Source organism: Centruroides vittatus, unplaced genomic scaffold, assembly GCF_030686945.1.
Source record: "Centruroides vittatus isolate TY-2023 unplaced genomic scaffold, ASM3068694v2 contig_3117, whole genome shotgun sequence".
In the NCBI taxonomy this organism is placed as follows: Eukaryota; Metazoa; Arthropoda; class Arachnida; order Scorpiones; family Buthidae; genus Centruroides; species Centruroides vittatus.
Window position 1 is genome coordinate 1 of NW_027122008.1, and position 16,142 is coordinate 16,142.

General features: G+C 36.0%; 1 protein-coding gene across 1 annotated transcript; it reads left to right on the forward strand.

Moving 5' to 3' along the window:
* The first annotated feature begins 6,202 nt into the window (after positions 1-6,202).
* Positions 6,203-15,874, forward strand: REPTOR-BP (REPTOR-binding partner). The gene is made up of 4 exons (XM_067267907.1): positions 6,203-6,227; positions 14,748-14,773; positions 15,263-15,478; positions 15,547-15,874. The coding sequence occupies exons 1-4, from the start codon at positions 6,203-6,205 to the stop codon at positions 15,673-15,675; spliced, it is 396 nt and encodes a 131-aa protein (XP_067124008.1). The 3' UTR covers positions 15,676-15,874.
* Positions 15,875-16,142: the final 268 nt, after the last annotated feature.

A 16,142-nucleotide genomic window follows, 5' to 3' on the forward strand; every position in this document is an offset into this window, starting at 1 on the left:
CCACGGATGTAATAAGGATGTATGTTAAGGACTCAAGTAATGACCAATTACACGTGCACGAATTTGGCGAAACAACAGTAATTTATTCTAACAGTACAATAACCGCGAGATGCTTCCTAACCCTCAAGTTTACACGATACACGACTTAAAACTAACGAAATTTACAATACTCTATATACATATATACATACACATTTTCCTTCTATACAATAATTGCATATATTAGCCTTCGACGAATCACGGTATTATGTTAAGTAAATGCAACACGATCTCGAGTTCCAAGCGTTCCTTTTCTTTACGTTAATTCACAAAACTAATAGTTCTTTCCGATACCTGAACGTAATTTACGTCACCAGAAGTACGTCCCTCGTTGATACTTCTCAATTACACTACGATGGAAACGGATTGTGCTTCCCGACTGAAAGTGGTCGCCCTTTCTAGACTCCTGTTCTCCCGGTCTAACTCCGACGTCCTTGCTGACCCTTCCTCGGCAACCTTCCTCGACGAATCCAAAAGCAGCCAAAAAGTGTCCTCAATCGTGAGAGTCCCTCAATTTATATTTCCCGCTCTCCGGAAGTCCGCTTCACTTATTGTCCCACTCTGGACCAATCAGAAAGCTTCTCACGTATCCTAAGGTGACATCATAAGAAAATTCCACGCGACACGGTACAAACCAAGAAAACCCGATACATACAAAAAGGAAACCGAGAAAATAATTAATAATAATAATAATAACAATAATACATAGTTGCGTAGCACTACATATCTCCCCCCCAAGCGACTCACTTCCCGTAGTGCAAACTACGGAAATCAATTTTGCGTTCACGTAGGTTATAAGGTTTCTTACGCACCTCAAGGTCAGTGCACTTCTGCACACCACTTGTGTCAACACCTTGCGTGTTAGTGACCACCCCACGTCTCCTCACCAACCGATCATCCAGGACTTCATCATCATCCTCCAGTACAATTCCTCTATCCTCCCTCTTTTTTTTCTTATTACAAATCGGATAGCCATAGCAAGGTTTTAGGCGATCGACATGGACAGTCTCCTGATCCTTCATATTGCAACCCTCCACACGATACGTAGTTGGGTTTATCACCTTGGTGATCCGAAAGGGTCCTTTATAATTATAAGAAAACTTATTCCCTTTAACACCTTTCTTTCTCACCCAAACCCTCTGCCCTTCCGAAAAACTTACTAATGTTCTCCCTTTGCTTCGATAATCCCTTCCTTTCTTGTTGTAATTTCGCGCATGGATACTCGCATTTTCCCGTAATGCACGGAGTTTCGTGACCAGGAATGCCCTACGCTCATCGGTAGACATATCATCAGGCAGGTATTCGATATTAGGGGTACGGGGATCAACACCATACAAGAGGAAGGCAGGTGACTCATTTATGGCAGTGTGGTGCGAATTGTTATAGGCAAAACATGCAGAAGGTATCATTTCATCCCATTCGACTCTCCCATCGTCAGAGGATTTAGTTATCATTTCGACTAACGATCTGTTCACCCGTTCGCACGTGCCATTCGCACAAGGTCGATAAGCGGTAGTAATGTTCCTCCTAATTCCTAACCACTTGCAACAGTCCGAGAATAAAGATGATAGAAAGTTGGTACCTCTATCGGAAATAATTACTTCTGGGGCACCGTACCTACAAACGATTTCATTAAATATTGTATTACTCACAGACCATGCAGTTTGGTCCTTCAAAGGGTGTGCTTCGACGAAACGAGTGAAAATATCTACTATTACAAGGATGAATCGGTTACCGCTGCTCGATGTGCGGATAGGTCCTACTATATCCACAGCAATCTTTTGGAAAGGTGCCTCAGCCGTCTCGTTTTCTTGGAAAGGAGCCTTTCCTTTGTGTACATTATGCCTCTGGCACCTTTCACACGTCTTAATGACACCTTCGACCTTCTCCCTCAAATTCCGAATATAATAGTGTTTCTCAATGTTAATTATAGTTTTTCGCACGCCCCAATGCCCCGACAGATTGTTTTCGTGAACAGCCTTAATCACTTCCCTAGCAAGATCCTCCCCTACGCATAATTGGCTAACATACTTGTCACGGGACTTCAAGAGGCTTCTTCTATACAGGCATTCGCTTATTACTACATACTGGTGCATATAGCTCCCAATATTTCTATTCCCGGGGCTTCTCAGTAAATCCCTTTTTATGGGGCCAAAAGTTTCATCGCGATCCTGTGATAAACCAATCTCGTATCTATTAGGGATTACAGCCCTTGTAGATTCAACATCGAAGTGATGAACCCCGTTAACGTTCCTCGAAAGGAAGTCCGCTACTTTATTGTCAACGCCTTTCACATGTTGGACTTCTATATGGTAGTCCATAATCTCCATTATCCAACGAGTCAGACGCTTGCTCCCATTTTGAATGTTGCTAAGGAACACAAGGGGTTTATGGTCAGAGAGTATTATCGTTTTTTGGCCTAGAATTAAAAATTTGAAGTGTCTTAAGGCTAAAACAATTGCTAGACATTCTTTCTCAATTGTGGAATAATTGATTTCTGCCCCTTGAAATCTCCTACTAAAATAGCCTATCGGAGCCAGTCCCTTTTCGTGCCGTTGTTCGAGCACCGCAGCTGCCGCGTTGTCAGATGCGTCAGTGTGCAAATAGAATGGTCTATCAAAATCCGGGTGAGCTAGAATTGGTGGGCTTGCTATTGCCTCTTTTAACTTTTCAAAACCTCTCTGACATTCTGGGCTCCATAAAAATCTCTTCCCTTTCTTGGTGAGTTCTGTTAATGGAGCAGCGATATCGGAAAACGACGGGATAAAATTCCGAAAAAATCCAACCACACCGAGAAAACTGCGGACCTCTTTTACACTACGAGGTGTTTCCACTTTCTTGATCGACTCAACATTGTTGGGATCAGGTCGCACACCCTCGCTATTAATAATATGTCCTAAATATCTCACCTCCTTTGCTAATATTTGGCATTTACTCGGATTTAATTTTAGGCCCTCATCCCTTAATGTACTAATTACTCGATCGACAAGCTCAAGATGATCCTCCAAACTTTGTGAAAATAATACAATATCATCTTGAAACACAAAGCAGCTATTTCCGACAAATTTTGCTAAGATCTTCGTCATAATGTATTGGAAAAAACCTCCCACTATTCTTCCCACCCTGAGGCATCCTACAAAGTTGGTATTTTCCCCATGGTGTGGAGAACGCAAATATGTGTCTTACCTTGGGATCTAGAGGAATCTGGAAATACCCTGCTTTTAAGTCCAATACCGAGAAATATCTGTTCCCATTAAGTTGGGATAAGATGTCGTCTATTCGAGCCATCGGGAATATTTGGGGTTCTGTTATATCATTAATTTTTCGCAGGTCCAAAGTGATACGAATCTCACCAGAGCTTTTAGGAACAACATGTATAGGAGAGTTCCACTCCGATGAGCTCTCCTCACATATACCTGCTTTTATCAGCTCACTAACTTGCTTCTTAAGGCCAGGTAAGTAACTGTACGGAATTCGGTACTGTCTAACGTTGACCGGACGTTCCGACGTCAGGCTAACAGAGTGCATATGTCTGCTAGTGCCAGATAACTCGGCAATTTCGCTAGCAATAGCGTCCGGATACTTTCTCAAAATATTTATTATTTTCCTCTTAACCGGTTCATCTAGGTGATCCAATCTCCACACCTCTCTTTCTACCTCTGCCACCCCTACCTCACTATTTATATTAATACAAAATCTCCCTTCACGACCTTGCTTATCTGCCTTAACCACTGATTCGATCCCCACCAACAGCCCAGGGTGCTGGCAAATAATGTCCATCCCGATGATCATCTCGTAACCTGCCCTTTCAGGAAACCCAACACTTGGTGTTGTCGTGCATACCTTTTTCCCATCGTGGAAACAGCACTCGATTGCTACGGCCTCATCACTGTTTATGAGTGCTCCCGACATCCCACTAATACATGAATTGTTTGGGACCACCCAATTCCTATTTTCACGCCTGATATATTCAGTCAATTCATTCTTAATTACGGTCCTTTCTGCACCTGTATCTACTAGACCAGCAATTTCACGTCCTAGGATTACACCTCTTACAATCGGTAACCCCCGGTCTGACAAGTGGATCTTTCTGGTCAGTTCTAATTTAACTAACCGGTCATTCGCCTGACCTTTCAAATGACCTCTGACTAGTTTAAACCTCTTCTCTTGTTGCATTTTCTCGAAATATGGCCTATTTCACCACACGTGTAACAACGGCGCTCTTTTCCCCACCTCTCGCGGTTATTGTTCCCCTTCATGTGCTCGAGTAAAGATGCCATGGACTCGGTCAAACTCCTTATTTGAGTCTCCAACTCCTCTACACGCTTACCCAATTGTACTTCCCTTCTCTCCAACCCCCTTTCATGCTCAACATTTGCGCATACCTCACTTATCCCACCTCGTTTGTTGCAGGCCGATTCGATTTCCTCTTCTTCTTCGGCCTTTACTATCGCCTCATCCAAGGTGTCCGGCCGCCTCTGCATCACCTGCCTCCTAATCTCCGCTAGTAGTCCTTTTATAAAGCATTCCTTAACAGCATTGTCGCGAAGCGTCGCTAAATTAGAATTGCGCGTCACCGCTCGTGAAAACAACGACTTAATCCTAATCCCGTATTCGCAAACCCTCTCCCCTCTTCTCTGGGAGATCTTTAATACCTGATCAAACGGGTCCTGTTCTTTTTCTTTACGACCAAAGCACTTTATAAGAGCCCTCCTTATTTCATCATAGCTCATGACGCCCTGGTCCCTTAAATCGAAAAATAAAGACAAGGGCTCACCTTTTAGGCGGGCTTGAACTACGGTGACCTTCACAGTCTCATCCCAGCTTGCCAACGACGCGACGTTCTCGACGGTTTGGAAAAACCTACTCACATCTAAAATATCTCCGGGCAGGTTCGAAAAACATGGGATCATGCCCATAAATCCCGTTACAATAGGCACATTGCCCAATTCCCCTGCCCCTGAAGATCCGCTGGTAATTTGTTCATCCATAGTTTACCGAAACCTTTTGGTTTTACAATAATATAATTTACAATTCCAATGGCTATAATTACAGATATAAGCGGCAGTAGGATGAGGGGTTAATACAAGATGCACGTTTGGTCGGTCCTTTTACAACAAACAACCCGATCAATATCCTGTCGCGGACGCCAATGTTGATTATCCGATGGATCTAAGTCCACGGATGTAATAAGGATGTATGTTAAGGACTCAAGTAATGACCAATTACACGTGCACGAATTTGGCGAAACAACAGTAATTTATTCTAACAGTACAATAACCGCGAGATGCTTCCTAACCCTCAAGTTTACACGATACACGACTTAAAACTAACGAAATTTACAATACTCTATATACATATATACATACACATTTTCCTTCTATACAATAATTGCATATATTAGCCTTCGACGAATCACGGTATTATGTTAAGTAAATGCAACACGATCTCGAGTTCCAAGCGTTCCTTTTCTTTACGTTAATTCACAAAACTAATAGTTCTTTCCGATACCTGAACGTAATTTACGTCACCAGAAGTACGTCCCTCGTTGATACTTCTCAATTACACTACGATGGAAACGGATTGTGCTTCCCGACTGAAAGTGGTCGCCCTTTCTAGACTCCTGTTCTCCCGGTCTAACTCCGACGTCCTTGCTGACCCTTCCTCGGCAACCTTCCTCGACGAATCCAAAAGCAGCCAAAAAGTGTCCTCAATCGTGAGAGTCCCTCAATTTATATTTCCCGCTCTCCGGAAGTCCGCTTCACTTATTGTCCCACTCTGGACCAATCAGAAAGCTTCTCACGTATCCTAAGGTGACATCATAAGAAAATTCCACGCGACACGGTACAAACCAAGAAAACCCGATACATACAAAAAGGAAACCGAGAAAATAATTAATAATAATAATAATAACAATAATACATAGTTGCGTAGCACTACAACCTATATTCGCAACCTTCGCAACGTGATCCTGATGATTCTGACATTTTGTCTACAGACACCTTAGAATCAATGTGAACTGAAAGCATTCTGTATATATACAATGCTCTTTGACGTCCTTTCACGTGATCATCCATCATCCATTCACAGAGCGCGAAATGAACGCGATTTGTAAGCGTTCGCCGTCCAACGTGCTACTCCGCAATGTGAACAAGGTTAAGCAATGGCGGCTTCACCGTGCACAGTCGGTAAGTAATCCGATGAGTTTTCGCTTATAGCTCTTATTATACGCATCGTCTCGAAAGATTTCTATCTGTTTAGTACACGTCTACTAGAGAGGTGTCTTAAGAGAGCAAAATTAGAAAAGAAAACGCCCCATGTATGAAAGATGAACTTTTAACATATTCTAATTTTCTGCTCATTTCGAGTTATACAAATATAGTTTTACTTACAGGATCAATGCTTCTGGACTTGTAAGTCCATCTTTACAGTCAAAAATCACTGTGTTCTATTCAACCATTCCTCTGCATCTTTGGAATATTTTAAACTTGAAAATTTAATCTGAAAAATTAAAAATATTCAGTTTATATTTTTAAAAGTTAAATAATTACAAAGTTAAGTGAATTACAAAATTAACAACACAATGTCTATCAGCATTAAAGAAAAGATTTATTTACACAAGTGCCTAAAACCCCAAGGGAAAAAAAGATAGCTTTTAATTATGCTAAATCATCATGAAAAATAATTTCCTTCCACCAGGCCTTCCACTATTTTAGCATTTGGGAGAGATGGGAAAAATTTACATATTACCGTGGGGAAGATTGAGAGAGACACTTATAATTCTCCATACAGAGCATCTAACTCTTTTGTAAGGATGTATGGCATTCATTGTAGCTGCCTGATACCTAATTTGTCAGGTAACTGAACCTAGGAAGGGTCTGCGGATATAAACCACATTTGTGGGTGCCGATGAATTTAGACTAAAAACACCTTTACAAATCCCTGTTTATTGTTACAAAAATTGTGGCATACATAGTTAAGTTTAATTCCTCAACTATTGCCAATCATCCCATGAAGACATTCTTGGTCTTGAGGTCAACAGTTTATAAGTTCACTGTAAGGTTAGGACAACACTGGGCCCAGGATTATGTGGATGAAAGAGGTCACTTAGTTCTTGGAATATCAAACACTTCATTGCATGGTGGCTCTCTATTTTAACTTCAGAATCCCTCAGCAATAAAGTCTGGCTGGAGCTGATAGACTGATGTGAGCGAATAGAAATATATTGAGAGAAGAGTGGTTTGAGATGAAAGGGTGGAGAAGTATGCTATGACCTTGAGATGTGAGTTTATATAGAATTTATCAATGGACAGAACAATTTAATTGGTCTTAAATCCTCTTTCTTCCCTGATCGATTCCTTTTTTGTCTCCAGGTAGAACTAGACCTGATCGAGCACAAGGAAGGTCAAACCTCGACGTTAACCTGACACTGCATCTCCATCTGGGATGACGGGATGTTTAAACAAACCTTGGAACTTTTGCTTCTATTTCTAAAAGTTTTGTTTTCTCTCCTGTAAAAATTTTTATTAGGCCTCTTGCAATAATTATTTATTGATCAAAATATAGCACTACGAGTTTGCTGTAATTTTGTCCTATTCACGAGCACCCAAGCCAAGGTTTGTCTTCCCAGTTTGACACATGAACTCGGGTTGTTCGACATTTACATCTATCATTTTTTTTTCTTCACATTATGTATTTCTTACAGAGTTCCTTTCCCTAGTAGAAAGCTTTAAATAAAATTTTAGTGAGGGGTTTGGACCTTATTTGGAACTTTACATTTAATAGCTGTGTGTGTCAAGCATAGAAATTTTGAAGTCTTTTTGGCAATATTGTTTTTAGAAATATTAGAAGTGGTGGTTGGTGGTTCAAACTACACAAATTAATCATCTAAGAATGATATGTGTATTTGATTTCTATGGATCTAGAAAGACATAAAAAGTAGTTTATTAATTGTTGCGGAGACAAGTAGACACTGACTGATTATTCTGTGATGCACGAGATAATGATAGTCACAGGCAATATAAAGAATAGGCATGTTTGTTATTGACTGCTTTCATATTCTGCTGAATTTACAGTAGATACATTTTGAAGAGAATCAATTTGAACAACAAAGAGCAGATATAAAAGAAAGTTGAAATCAAATACACTTCCAACTATGTTCAAAGTTCCCAATCTTCCAAAAAAATTATTTTTGTTTGTAAATTGCTCAAGAAGAAATGTTTGTCTATCTGTTTTGAATACAGCTCACCCTAATGATGAATCAGGTAATATTCTAGACTGCTATCTTAGTAACTTTAGAACCTTAGAAATAACTAGGTTACTTAGTTTGTGGATCGGTCAAAGTATACCTAAGGAACCCCAACGGTAGCGCTATGGTCATGCTTCCGACTGTTCATGCTCCCGACTGACCTCCCAGTGGGGAGCCACCAGCAGACCACCGTGTGCTAAACATCACTAGTTATTGATTCATGGTAGTTATTGAACAAAAGAAAAAAAAGGAAACGTCTACTAAAAATATAGTTAATCTAATCTAACCTAACCTAACAGAAGTACCGCCATTGGGGTCCCCTAGGTAAACTTTAACCTTCAATAGGACAGGAAAAGCTAAGGTCTTTAGCAATGCTTGCTATAGAAAAAGATACTCTTGAATGGCTAGATTGCAAAGAATATCTTTGCAATCTAGCCAATCTATTATTTATCAATTTTCTGAAATGAAAATCCAAAAACAAAATATTTAAACTTTTTAAAGACTGATTAATGACTATAATTATATATCTTTTTATATAGTTTTATATAGTTTTCATTGTATAATAAAAAAGTTTCTGGTAGAATTATTATTGTATTAATGTTTGTATTCTCTATTATTAAAATAGTTCCTATTAAATAATATCAGTTGATATTTCAATAATAATGATTAATGTACTGTAATTTTAGATAATTTCAATTTATGATTTCAGTTGTGCTATTTCAAATGATTTCAATTGTTATTTTTACTAGGAAAACATCAAAATCAAACAAAATTAGTCATGAGCACAGAGAACTGAAAAATGGTAAAAATTTATGTAGAAACAATTTACGAAGGAATTAGTGCAAATTAAAAGTTTAAGTAAAGATAAAGTAAGACTTATCAGTTCAGTATTATTAAAATATGAATACATTTTGCATGAATAAAGGGTTTTCAATAGCAGTACCCTTTGCTCTTTCAATATTTAAAAATTTATAAAAATACAATTATTTCAGAATTAAAATTATAAAATAGAATCATTCAGTGCAAAATTGGAACTATTAGTTTGGGGGAGTGCTTGCATATTGTGGACCTAGTGTGCCATATTTCTAAATCTACCACTGCATCTATTGAAACTTTGTTTCTCAGCTTTTTGCCATTTTTATGAATATAGTGAGGAGATTCTTCTGCATCCCATTTGTGTATGCAGATCTTTGCTCAGCAGACTTTTCATCAGGGTTCTGTTGATGTTCATCAGCTTTCCATCAGAGGTGTAGATGAGATTAGACTGTTGAAGTAATCTCTTGTGGGTGAAAAATGGATATTTTAGGTCAAAGTGTGTTTGATCTGCCAGCCCCACTGTACAATAAGCAATAGAATATAAAGGAACAGTTAGTTTGCCAGATATGCTAAATATTGTGCACAATGAAGTGTCATGGTAGCATTACCTGGAATATTTTGGGACTTTTCACATTTCAAGATTGACAACACTGATACTTGTTTGTTGTGAGCAGAAAATAATGTTACCTGTAATGCAGATATGTAGGTAGCTAATGCTTGTAGAATGACATCAAGATTATTTTAATTGGTTTAATGTCATATAGTTTTCACAATTTGTTTTTAGAAAGTTTATCAGTGTCCCAAGTACATAGCCATTCTAACTTGGGACAAAAGCTAAAACAGTGTTCCAAGTTAGGGGGAAGAATCCTAACTTAGGACAAGAGCCATTTAAAAAAATTTTTTTAAATACAATACAGATATAAAATTTTTAGTGTTATCAAAACTAATGCTAGAGACTAATATTTGTACTGTACATATTACATATTTATTATTATCCAACTTTAATTTTTCATATCGTCAGTTGGCAATCAAAACCTGGTATCTACATTTTCTAAAATTTCACAGAAGAGCTAAATAAACATGGTTTCAAGGGAACAAAATTTTGAATACAAGGTTAAAGTTTTTGACAATGTCAGAGAGAGTGCTTAAAACATACACACCACTTCCAAGGTTTTGGCAACATATGGAAATTGACTTTACAACACATTAATGCAAAAATGTGTTTTTGACTGCCAGTTGACAATATGTGGTTTTTTGCATAGAATTTGAAATCTGTCTCAATAGGGACATTTTACAGTACATTTGACACTGCTCTTGAAAAATGCTGGATTAAAATGAAAGCCAAACAAAATTTTAAAATTTGGGCAAAATCCAGGACATTAATTGTGGTTCTAGGATTCTGTCTGAAAATTGGGACTGGATAGTCACTTTATCTTATGATTAATAAATAACTTATGAAACATAAGCTAATGCAGATGCATTAGCTTATGTTTCAGCCATTCAGCCAGGTGGAAGGTTTAGCCATTTATAAATAAAACGATTACTACTTGTATTGGTAAAATCTACCTTTAAGTAGTCTCATAGAACCTTTAAAGATTCTACAAGACTACCAGGATTTCCCTCTTAAGTAGGTTTATAGGACTTTATAGGTCTTCATCTTCCGAAGTTTGGCTGAATCCAATGTAACAGTTTAAACAAACATTATTTATGATCAAGTTTATCCTATAATTTTCAATAGTAAATGACAACTAATGACACATAGTTTGCCACTACATTAATACAATAATATGACAAAACTAATTTTTGTATTTGAAAAATCCAAAAATATTAATCTATTTGTCATTACCCTTATTGTAAAAAACTGATACCATATTATGCACCACCTTTGGCATTGAATATGTGTTGAATTTGGATTACTAAATAATTTATTTGAAGAATTATTATTGATAATTTGATCATCAGTTTATTAAAATTTATAATTGTATTTATAATGTTATCTAAATAAATATCAAATTGGAATGGAATCTCTTCCACTCCAATTTGTTTATTAAAGCCAAACAATTGCCAGATCATTTGACTTTTATACAACCATTAGGTTGAGATGTTTATATCCAATTTGTTCAGATTATTACTATTGTTCTTCTTTATTCTTACTTTATAAATTAATCTTATATCCTTGCATCGGAAATGCAAACTGACATATGTAATATTGTTTATAACATATAGGTAAAAAAACAATAGTTTGAATAAAATTTTTAATAGACCAAAATGTGAGTTATTCACTAATTTTAAAGATTTTGAACATTTATTGATTTTTAATACACAAAATTATATAATATATATATATATATATATATATATATCATTAATGTTGCTTTGGATCAAATATTAATAATAAAAAGAAATATTTTCTCATAAACTTTCCTTTTACAAAACGGAAGTATAAACTTTACAGTTTTCAAATATTCACTTAAAAATATCAGTATAGAGTATGGCAACAGCTTTGGTCACAAATCCAAAAGTTGCCACCAGAAAGACCCCTGAACTTAACAAACTGGCAACCTGACCCTTTGACCTCACTTTGGATTTGGACCTTGCTCTGATGAGTGGGCAAGGACTCCTCATTAGCTTACAAACACATAGCACCAACATATAATTATAACACTATGTGTTTGTAAGCTGATGAAGGGTCCTTGTACCTGAAATGCATCCTTACCTAAATTTGAAAGTGATTATTAAAGACTAACCTTTTCGTAAAAGATCTGGTCTTTTTTTCTGTCAGCCTTGGTGTGATAAGCCCTCCAAATTGTTAAATCCGACTTATTAGGTTATCTAACTCTATCTAAATTAAAGTTGTGGGCTAAAAGCATTGTTTATTATTAAAGAAATTATAACTTATTTATTTATAACCAAAATCAATGATGCAGTTTTTATACTGCCACTTTGTTGATCTCATACAGCAGTGTCATTGGATGTAGCTTCAGTTCTGTGATGATGCCCCTGTTTGAGGGTCATCTATCAATGATGGCTGAGATTGTTTACCTTTAAAATATTTGCTGTATTTGTTGGGCTGCAATTTGAAAAAAATTGTAGATCTATAAATTGCCCATTAGCCATCTGTCATCCTGTCTGTTTGTCCTTCCTTAATTTCAAGAATGGTGTTAGATAGATGAAAATCAAGACCAGATATGGAAATCTTAGGGACAGGAGGCTCTGGTTTACTATATATGAACTTTCAGTCTAGACTGGAAATTGTAAATTCAATTCAAAGATGACCAACATGACACTGTTGTTATCAGGAAAAGTATGATGTACAGGAGCAAGACATTACAAATTTGAGATGGAGAATACATATTTCAAATTGAATAAATTAAGAATATGATTAAAAGTTGCAGCCCAGCATTGTGACCACGTCACAATAAATAATTGCTCGTCAAAAGCTGTTTGCCATGCCTTTTCCTCTCCTCGAGAATTTCATAATAAGGTACTAAGGCTTCATTTAAACTCCTCTTACAAAGAGTCACTTCATTCCTAATAAGGGTCCATTTCACAACACTCTTCAATCAATGAATTGGCATTAGCAAAAAATTGTTTAAGGGCACCAATATTTTCTTTACATCATACACTAACTCATCATTGTCTCCTCTTCTCTTTGTGCATCTAAATATTCTACCAAATTTAATAATTAAATAATTCTTCTACATAAATATTTGCATTTAGCATTTAAAAAATATTGTACATTCCTTTAAAAAAAACTGGATTTTTTTTCTTTGAGAAATTTTGGGGAAAAATTTGTAATCAGTGTTATTGTAAAATGGCATAAATCAAACTGACTTAAAATGGGGCCCTGAAGATGGGGTCTTCAGTTTTTTTGTGAATAAAAATTAACAAACAAATAAAAGGTAAAATGCTGAAGATTAAATAAATTATCCTATCTAAATATTGAAAATTTTAAACATGTTAATGATTAAGCATATTGTTCAAAGGAATTTTTCTGGAATTATTAATTAAAATAAATCTCAATCCAATATAACTTATATACTTCTAAATACAAAAGTTATATATATTAAAAATATATAATATAAGGACTTATACACTTATACAGATCGTCCAGTAAAAAGTTCATTTATGAATTTTTGTTAAGTATATATATATATGTTTTGACTGCTAATATTTTCTGTAAAATGATTTCATGACAAATCATATGAATCTTATGATGTCATTGAGCTAAACAACCTCCAGAAAAGAAAATGAACAATCATTTTATAATGATAATCTACCAGCCATGGGTGACTCTGTTTTTCAATAAAAAAAAAAATTCTTTATTATGTTGGGCTGATTTAGAGTATAATGACTGATACAAAGTTCTTGTGTATGTTCCTGGCAGAAGTTTTCTCCAAATTTATTTTCTCAATGAATGATCATTTTCTGAAGATGTGGTTCGGAAGTATGAATGGAACTACACTGATGTCAAAACAGTTGCACTCTTGACATTTAAATACTTTTATGAGCCTAAACAAGTATTTTCTTACAAATTGTAAAAAAGGTGTTCATCAATAAAATAGTGTTTAGTATTGAATCCACTGTTAATAGTTGTAAATTATGGTCCATAAGTGGCCAGAAACTATAAATAGGGGGTAAAAATTTTTTCCAAATTTTATTATAAAATTTATAATAAAAACAATTACTTTTTTATAATACTATTTTTGGTCTTTCTTTATTCTTGGCATTATGTTAATCGCTTAACTTTTTTTTTTTTAAATTGACATTTTTTTGGATTTTTAAAATTCTCTGTACAGAGACAATTCCCCCCGGTAACATCACTGTGCCCATAGTACCATATTTTTGGGCTATAATGGGTCATGGATAGCTCTTCAAGACTTCATGTTTTTCGAGAGGAAAAACATTATTGTCAAAAAAATGTATACTATAAGAGCAATAATTACAGTACTATGTCAAGTTTTTCAATACATGTTTAAATTCTTTTTGAAAATAAATTTAAAACATAAAAAGTTGCCGACGGTATTCCACTCCTCTACTCCTGGATAACTTAAAATTGAAACATTATTAATTCCTTTGTTTAGGAAATATTTAAACTTTCACAATTTATATCATCAATACGATTTTTTTTTCTATTTAAATAATAAAGCGAGTCAATAATCTCGTGTTAATTCATATTTTATAATAGTGTATAGAGAGAGTATTTTGTCAATTGATTACTATTTTATTAAAATTTCGTATAAATTTTTGTGACGACGTTATTTCTACTACAATGATGATTTAATTTTTTAAACTCGTTAAAATACTACCAGCTTTTATGAAACATTGCCGTTATGTTTTAACTGTCATACAAACAAGAAAATGAAAGATTTGAATTGAATTTAAAATTATAACTCTGTTTTATTTTTAAAAAGTCGTATAACGTCGTAATTACGACAAACGAGCGGCCATTGAAGGATTCGAATTCAGTAAAGGTTTTTCGACGAATGAGAAATTTCGAACGATGAAGATCGACAAAAAACCGCAACTCTGACCGAGCCGGAATGTGTGTCGAAACTAGGATAACCAATGAGAACGCTCAACGAAGCCTCCTACGAGACCGACCGAAATGCGTAGTAGACGATCCATGTTCTTAACGGGTGAGGATTCGTTCGGACGGCTTGGTTAAGGGTACGTACTCCTTACGCCCATTTATTTCCCACTTTCTTGCCTTATTTCGTGCCGAACGCCGCCGAAATGCGTGGCCCGGCCAACGTCTGGCGGCCATCGGCCACACACGCGGACAAAAACGCGCACGAAACGTATATTGTCGGGACGTGTACCCGGTTTAATAAGCGATTGAACTACGTGTTTCCGTGCATCTGCGTTGGTACCACGTACGTACTTAAAGAGCGATAAAACGATATTGTGAGGCCAATTTTCGCCGTTTGTAAGTTTGGGCAATTTAAATATCGCGATGTCTTTGCTATTTTTATCCGTAAAATTTTATAGTGGTATAATTTTGGGGGTAAAAAAACAAAATAGTGATTTGAATAAGTAGTAATGGAGGTGATGTCAAATGAATCCGTGTTCGGGTTTTCTTCGGAGTTGACGGTGTCTGATTTTGTCATAAATGAATCGGCGGTGGAAAAATAAACACTGTCTTGCGTGTCGTTTCAGGAGAGTCCCGACCGAGAGGACCGCAAGGGTAACGGAAGGAAAGGACGAAAGCCGGGGAGAAAATCGGCAAAGGTCGACATGAAGGCGAAGCCGGAGAGAAGCCGTCGGAGCGCCAGGGAGTGCAGGGCTCGGAAAAAGCTCCGTTATCAGTATCTAGAGGAACTGGTGGCCAACAGGGAGAGGGCGGTTCTGTTACTGAGGAAGGAATTGGAAATGGTATCGTGGTTTTCTGTCGTGTCACCTGTTTGCGCCAGGCTCGGATAATTATTTTTCTGTTGTTTCAGTATAGACAGTGGTGTAGAGAATTGGATGAGGGAAGGATTCCGGAGGGTGTGCTGAAGATGGTGGAGAAAGAGAAGAAAGAGCAGTTGGAAAATATAAAGAAAGAACAAGAAGCCGAGAATAGCGTGTAATTTATGTGACTTTTCCAGATCAAAACATATATGTACTGTACATTTAAATGCAAATTGAATAGAAAAAATTGTAAAAGTATATTTATTGTTAAATATTATTATTGTGAATAAATTTATAAAGATATATGTTTAAAGTAATCATTGTAAATATAAAAATTATTATTTAGAATATGAATAAAAGATTACATTTTCTAAAGAATTATTAGTTGTAAATTATGTTTAAATCAGAATTTACATATTTGAATTTTTTTTGTCTATAAATATATTTATAAAATATTTTGAAAATCTGTTACAATACAAAATTTTAATTCCTATATAAATACACAATAATAATAATTGCAGATTACTATTTTGTGAGCTTATATCAAAATTTTTAACTTCTTGGCATTATTGTAGATTTATTATCAAACTTACAATGAATATGAATTCAATATTTAAAGCTTCTTTTAACTTAAAATACAAAGTTA

Bases quoted from the DNA above. Each gene is read 5' to 3' on its own strand.
- REPTOR-BP (XM_067267907.1), top strand. From the start codon at position 6,203: ATGGCGGCTTCACCGTGCACAGTCG. The intron at 6,228-14,747 runs GTAAGTAATCCG...TTAACGGGTGAG, and splicing joins GGCTTCACCGTGCACAGTCG to GATTCGTTCGGACGGCTTGG. The intron at 14,774-15,262 runs GTACGTACTCCT...GTGTCGTTTCAG, and splicing joins TTCGGACGGCTTGGTTAAGG to GAGAGTCCCGACCGAGAGGA.